Here is a 7619-nt window from a genome sequence, read left to right on the forward strand (position 1 = left end):
GTCCTCCCTCTGTCCCCAGGCTGGAGTGCAGTGGCGCGATCTTGGCTCACTGCAACCTCTGCCTCCCACGTTCAAGCGATTCTCCTTCCTCAGCCTCCCGAGTAGCCGGGACTACAGGTGCGCGATACTACGCCCAACTAATTTTCGTATTTTATTACAGACGGATTTCACCTTGTTGGCCAGGATGGTCTCAATCTCTTGACCTTGTGATTCGCCCGCCTCGGCCTCCCAAAGTGCTGGGATTACAGGCGTGAACCACAGCGCCTGGCCAAATACTTTTCTTTTACTTTTGCATATTTTACAAAGCACACGCCCATGTGAGCGTATTGCCAGTCCCCTCGCCCCTCCGGACAAAGTGGGGTCCCTGTCAGCAAGGATGCCGCTTAAGTCCCTGGGGTTCTCCAGAGAAGAAGGCTCTGCAGAGCCATGTGCCCGGGACAGAAAAACTTTCAAAGTAATTCAACAAAATACAAACTTGTCAAATTACGTTGCAGACCTCGCGTGCGGAGCAAACGTGTGTCCACGGAATATTAGTGGGCACAAGAGGAATTCCTCCGTCAGCTACCAGGACCGTGGATGCCCTGAGGCCGTCACCCTCTCCCGGGATAAAGAGGGTGAGGAGCGCTCAGAGGCAAGGGAGGGCGAGGGGTGGGAGGGCAGAATAAGGAACTGAGGTAAAAACGCCCAGTACTGGACTACCCTCAGAGCAACACCCGGACAAGGCCTAAGGCAGTTTAGGGGACTGGAGCCCAAGCTGCCAGCCCCGCCCCCAGCAGGCCCCGCCTTTCGCTGCTCGCCACTGCCCCCGTGGAAAAAAAAAAAAAAAAAAAAAAACCGGTAACCTCTACCCGGCCTCCTCCCATTGGCTATGAGAGTGAGCGAAGTCCGCCAGGACCAATGAGCCGCAGCCACGGCACGGCAAGCGCCTTCCGGCCCGCCCCCGCGCGGCCGCCAGACCGGCTACAGGACCGGCCTGGGGCGGGACGTGGGCGCGGGGGCGCGGCGTGCGGCACGCGGCAAGGCTGAGGCGGCGGCGGCGGCGGCGGTGGGACTGCGCGTAACCGGGCGGTCGGCATGGCTCTCCTTGGGCTAGGTAGGTGTGGGCCTGCGGCGGGAGGCCGGAGAGCGGGGTTCGGCCTGAAAGATTTCGAATCTCCAGGCCGTTCCCCGGCGGGCCACGGCCTGCAGGCGGCCGGAAGTGGGCCTCGGTGTCCAAAGGAGCTGCGAGGTTGCCCTGGCGAGGGTGTTCGCGCTCCATGAGGACGCCGGTGCGCGGGATACGAGGGTGCCCGTGGGGAGGGGCTTCCGCAGCCTCGCGGGGCGGTGAGCCGGGAGCTGGAGCCTAGTGCGCTAGAGCCGGGCGCGGGGTTCGGAGCCGGGCGAGAGAACTGCGGAGCCCAGCCCCGGCCGGCTCCCGGGAAGGGGGTCGGTATTCCGGGCGAACCGCAGGGGACCCTGTTCTGGGTGTCTTCTCGAACTCCTGCGTGGGGACGGAGGGTGGCGGGCGCCCCGCACTGCAGCCCGTTTCTGCCACCTGTTTTAAGCAGCTCCTACTTTTAAAAACTGAAATGTTAGATCTCAGTGTTGAAATAAAGACCCATAGTTGCCTTAGAAAGGAACAGCGACCTCCAGAAACCGTGCTTAAGACGTAGGGGCGCTTCTCAGGTGATCGGACTCCTTAATAAAGAACTGGAACCCGGACTGTCAGAAATTCTGTAAATGCTCCAGAGACTACGGTCGGCGAGGCTGAGGGGCCCGTCCTTCCCAGGCTCACCCTGGTCACGGCCTTGGCTCTGAGAGTCCTTTACCTCGGCTCTGGCTTCAGACCACCTGCCCCCTATTGACTGGCTGTGTGACTCAGAGCGAGTTACCTAACCATTCTATGGCAGTGCCTTTTCAATAGTGCTCACCATTTTAGAGGTTGATAATAGTACTCCCTTAGGGTTGTCCTGAGGATTAATGAGTTTGTACATACATGTCTTTTCGCTTGTTTTTTGAGACAGGCTCTTGCTGTGTCGCCCAGGCTGGAGTGCATTGTTTTGATCATTGGTCACTGCAGCCTGGAACTCCTGACCTCAGGGGATCCAGGCACACGTCACCACACCTGACTAATTTTTAAATTTTTTTATAGAATCAAGGTCTCATTATGTTGCCCAGGCTGGTCTCACACTCCTGGCCTCAAGTGATCCTCCCTCTTCAACCTCCCAAAATCCTGGGATTATAAGTGTAAGTCACCTCACCCAGCTAGCACATGTTTAAAAAGATGTAAATATTTGCCATATTACTGTGGAGAGAGTAGACGAGGGGAAAAGATTTCAGTCTATTTAGTTTCCTATGAGTGAATTCAGACTAGACTCTGAAAGTCTGTGAGTCTATCAATTAACTCATTTTAATAAATGGCAGCCTTTTTGGGAAACCTCTTGGTTTCTGGATGACTGCTCTGGGACCGTAGACTCCTCCTAGCAGATGTGGGACAGAGATGTTACTGATGTGAATTTATAACATCCTTAGCTGCCGTGGAGGAATGGAAAACCACAGATGGCAGAGCCATCTGCTCACATAGATTCTAGACATTCCCTCGGATGGTCTAATTTCCCATTGGTGCTCATTATCACTGAGTGGAATGGTGATGTGAATTTTAGAAATAGAGCATCATTGGTCAACATTGACCTACTTTGTCATCTTAAGTGAGCCCAGGGTTTTTTGTGTTCTTGGAGGTTGGAGGTAGTTGTTGGCTACTTTCATGCAGTCAGGATGTCTACATCTTTTTCTGTTCATTCTCAGTAGTATGTTTGGTTTCCTTCTAACCCTGCTAGGTCACATTGCCTTTTTAGGAATTTTAGTCTCAAACCTTAATCATAACATTTTCATTGGGTAGCCATGTACATTCTCTCTTATGAGAATGAACTAGGCAAAATTTAAAGACAAACGAAGGTCCATCACCACTACTAGAAAAAAAAATAACTCAAGTCTACGTGATTCTGTCAATAATGAGTGTGGGAAGCACATTCCTAAGGTGAAAAACCCTAGTCCTTTCAGATGACTGCAGCCTGCTTGTAACAGCATGAAGAGGAGAGGACTGATTTTACTGCTGTCCTTGGTTGGCAAAGAGAAGTGATAGTACTTAATTCTGCCACAGTCTACCTGATGATGCTCTGTGGGATTATACCACTGCATTCTCCAGCCCTTCTGTTAGAAATTTGGGTCTATCTAATTATATGATCTTAGGCAAGTTATCCTTTCTGTGTTAAAGTTTCCTGGTCCATGAAATGGGCATCATAACACATACCACATAGGGTTCTTAAAAGAGTTAATATCTGCAAAATGTTTAGAACAATGCCTGGTAGAGTCACGCAGGTGTTATTGTTTTGTCTCGCCAAAAAAAAAAAAAGACCCCAGTTTCTGGAGTGTAGTTGGACAGGTATCTGAGAATGTTGGCCATACTCCCGGATCTCTCTTCTAAGAATCTATCTTGTGGAAACTCATACTAATTTGAGGGGAGGAGGAAAATACAAGAATTTTCCGTGCTGGGCTGTTAGTGAAAAGCTCAGTCAGTAGTGGATTGACTAAATGGTTGAGGCATTAAAAATTGTTACATTGGAGTAACTTGAAAATTCTTAAGCAGAGGACCGGCCTCGGTGGCTCACGCCTGTAATCCCAACACTTTGGGAGGCCAAGGTGAGCGAATCACTAGGTCAGGAGATTGAGACCATCCTGGCCATGGTGAAAACCTGTCTGTACTAAAATGCAAAAACTTAGCCGGGCGTGGTGGCGCGCACCTGTAGTCCCAGCTGCTCAGGAGGCAGAGGCAGGGGAATGGCTTGAACCCAGGAGATGGAGGTTGCAGTGAGCCGAGATCGTGCCACTGTACACCAGCCTGGTGACAGGGCAAGACTCCATCTCAAAAAAAAAAAAAAAAAAAAAAAGAAAAGAAAAGAAAATTCCTAAGTAGAAAAATCTGTAACTTATTCTTTTGCTTTTCCTTTTTTTTTTCTTGGAGGCGGAGTCTTGCTCTGTCACCTAAGCTGGAGTGCAGTAGCGCGATCTTGGCCCACAGCAACCTCTGCCTCCCAGGTTCAGGTAGTTCTCTGCCTCGGCCTCCCAGGTAGCTGAGATTACAGGTGCCCGCCGCCAAGCCTGGCTAATTTTTTTTTGTATTTTTTTTTTTTAGAGACAGGGTTTCACCATTTTGACCAGGCTGGTCTTGAACTCCTGACCCCGTGATCCACCCACCTTGGCCTCCCAGAGTGTTGGGATTACAGGCTTGAGCCATGGCACTGGGCCTACTTTTTCATTTTTGAAAATTTCACAGTAGGCTCCATGTATTGAACTAGAACCAAATTCATATCAATTTTACAAAAAAAAATAATTTTTTTTTAAAGTAGTAGATGTCTGTAGAGGACTATCCTCTTTTTTGTTTTTTGAGACAGGGTTCCACATCAGCCTCCAGAGTAGCTGCAGCTACAGGTGCACCTTACCACACCCAGCTAATTTTTGCATTTTTGTATTTTGTATTTTTTCTCTGCAAGAGATGGAGTTTTGCCATGTTGCCCAGGCTGGTCTCACACTCCTGTGCTCAGGTTATCCACCTGCCTCAGCCTCCCAAAGTGCTGGGATTATAGGCCTGAGCCACCACTCCCAGCCTCCGTCTTACTTTCAAGCTTATTCAAAGTTATGACTGTCAATGCTTATGTTTTCGACTTACTTGCTTTGTTAAACGTGTCAAACTCTACTTCACCTTCAGCAATGAAAAGATTAGTGAGCAGCACTATCCAATAGAAATATAATGCAAACATGTATGTAATTTAAAATTTTGTAGTAGCTACATTTAAAATGGCCAAAAGAAACAGGTCAAATTAATGTATATACTCAGTATATCTAAGATCATTTCAACATGTGTTTTCAAAATGAAAAATAATAATGAGGCTGGGCATGGTGACTCATGCCTATGTAATCCTAGTGCTTTGGGAGGCCGAGGTGAGTGGATCGCCTGAGGTCAGGAATTCAAGACCAGCATGACCAACATGGTGAAACCCCATCTCTACTGAAATACAAAAATTATCTGGGCATGATGCTGGGTGCCTGTAATCCTAGCTACTCAGGAGGCTGATACAGGAGAATCACTTGAACCCAGGAAATGGTGGTTATGGTGAGCCAAGATTGCGCACCATTACACTCCAGCCTGGACAACTGAGCAAGACTCTGTCTCAAAAAAAAAAAAAAGAAAAATGATAAAGAGATTACATTTTTTTCCCTCCATTAAGTCTTCAAAATTCATCGTGCTTTTTACCAGCACATCTCATTTTAGGGTAGCCACATGTAGCTGGTGGTGAGCATGCTGGACAACACTGTTATTGAGGGAGCAGCCCCACTTTGGTTGGCCTGACCTCTGATCACAGGCATCCCTTCCCACCTCCTGAAATGGAAAAGGAAATCATCCTATCAAAGGCTACTCCATCACTGACTGGGTTCCCATGACTCTAGGCATTTTATTCAAATATTCGCTGTATTTTATCTTTGGCCTCTCCCATTCTGCATAAGTCTTCCCCTCCTAGACCACTCCTGTCTTTAAAGAGAAGCCTTCCTTGTTTTCTACATTTGCCTGCCTCTGGTCTCTGTAATGAAACCTGCTTAAAGAGGTACCTGTATTCTCTCCAATCTTCTGCAGACTGGATGCTTCTTATTTTCACTCCACCACAACTGCCAGGGCTCCCAGTGATTTCTTTGTCACTAAATCCAATAGGTGGTTTTCAATCTTTGCTACTTTATCTCCCAGTAGCATTTATTAGTGAGGCCCCTCCCATGTATATCTTGGTTTCTGTGACACCACTCTGATAATTCTCCCAATCCACCTTCCACATGGCAACTGGAATACTCCTTCTGGAAAGCACAAATCTAATCTTTCCACTGCATGATAACCCTTTAGTGGCTTCACTATTAGTAAAGTTCACAGTTCAGTTCTTACAATATTGTTCATATATATGATTCAAATGCAGTGTAAATCTTGAATACCGTAAGTGTTCATTTATGCCTATAGCATACAGAACAGCTTTATCTTGAGCACTAAAAAGACAGTGTGGTGTAATAGGAAAAGCTTGGAAATGGAGAGCTGTCCTGCCCCTTATATGTATGACCATAGATGGATTTAGGCCTTTATTTACAAAATGGGGATGATTCCTACTTTCTAGTTAGTAATGCCATGAAAAATTAAGTGATCTAACATATTTGAAAGTGATTTGAAAATTGAAAGTGCTATGTGATGGAGGATTTAACAGTAAAACGATGAACAGTGGTGTACACACTCCTTCCAGAAGAAATGTACTATTTAGTTATTCCAAAAAGGTCCATTTGAAATCTTCCAAATTCTATTTACAAGGTAAGCATATGAAAATGTGACTAAGATGGCATGTACACACACTACTTGAGAACACAGGCCCGTCTCACTTATAATTTGCTATATCAACAAATTAAAAGGAAGAAATGATGTGATCAACTTCGGAGATGCTGAAAAGATAGAAATAGATAGAAATTTCTTTAACATTGTAACATTTTGACCTGGCATGGTCACTCACACTTGTGATCCCAGCACTTTGGGAGGCAGAGGCAGGAGGATCACCTGAGCCCAGCATTTTGAGTCCAGCCTGGGCAGCATAGGGAGACCCTGTCTCTACAAAAAATTTAAAAGTTAGCCAGGCATGCACCTGCAGTCCCAGCTACCTGGGGGCTGGGGGTGCTGAGGTGGAAGGATTGCTTGAGCCCAGGAGGTCAGGGCTGCAGTAGAAGGCCATGCTTGCACCACTGCACTCCAGTCTGGGTGACAGAGCAAGAGACTATCTCGAAAAAATTAAAAAGTGTATCTGTTTCAACCCCAAAGCCAGAATGATGCAAATAGGAAAACATTCCTGTTGAAGTCAAGAACAATCTGAGGATATTCCATTATTTAGCTTATTCTAGAGGTAATTAGCAAATTTTTGTATATAGTCACGTGTTGCCTAACATTAGAGATACAGTCTGAGATATGATCAACTTCAGAGATGCTGAAAAGACAGGACTAGATAGAAATTTCTTTAGTTTCTATTGTCATATCAGATGATTTCTTCATTGTGAAAAACATCAGTGTGTACTTAATACAAACCTAGATGGTGTAACTTCCTATATACCTGGGCTGTGTGGTATAGATTCTTTCTCTTAGGTTACAAATCTGTTCAGCATGTTACTGTACTGAATACTGTATGTAGTTGTAACACAGTATGGTAAGCCTTTGTGTATCTAAACATAGAAAAGGTGCAGTAAAAATATGATGTAAAAGATATAAAATGGTACACCTGTATAGGACATTTGCCATGAATAGAGCTTGTGTGACTGAGAGTTGCTCTAAAAAAATTATTTCTTGAATAATAAATTAACCTTAATTTACTGTAACATTTTCCTTTTATTATTGTTACTTTTTTTTTTTTTTTTTTTTTTTTTTGGAGATGTAGTCTTGCTATGTTGGCCAGCCTAGTTTTGAACTCTTGGCCTCAAGCAGTCCTCACACCTTGGCCTCCCAAAGTGTTGGGATTATAGACATGAGTCATGGCGTCTGGTCAACATTTTTTTTTTTTTTTTTTTTTTTTTTT

The 7619-nt window shown here is 45.9% G+C and overlaps 1 protein-coding gene across 1 annotated transcript in view; it reads left to right on the plus strand.

Moving 5' to 3' along the window:
- The first annotated feature begins 936 nt into the window (after positions 1 to 936).
- PDIA6 (protein disulfide isomerase family A member 6) overlaps positions 937 to 7619 on the plus strand; it is a 27397-nt gene continuing 20714 nt past the window's right edge. The window contains exon 1 of the mRNA XM_032294129.1: positions 937 to 1093. Within this exon, the coding sequence (XP_032150020.1) occupies positions 1075 to 1093 (19 nt within the window). The 5' untranslated portion in view covers positions 937 to 1074. The remainder of the gene's footprint in view (positions 1094 to 7619) is intronic.

The sequence above is a fragment of the Sapajus apella genome, unplaced genomic scaffold (assembly GCF_009761245.1).
Source record: "Sapajus apella isolate SASKATOON/1434 unplaced genomic scaffold, GSC_monkey_1.0 scaffold31, whole genome shotgun sequence".
NCBI classification, from domain to species: Eukaryota; Metazoa; Chordata; class Mammalia; order Primates; family Cebidae; genus Sapajus; species Sapajus apella.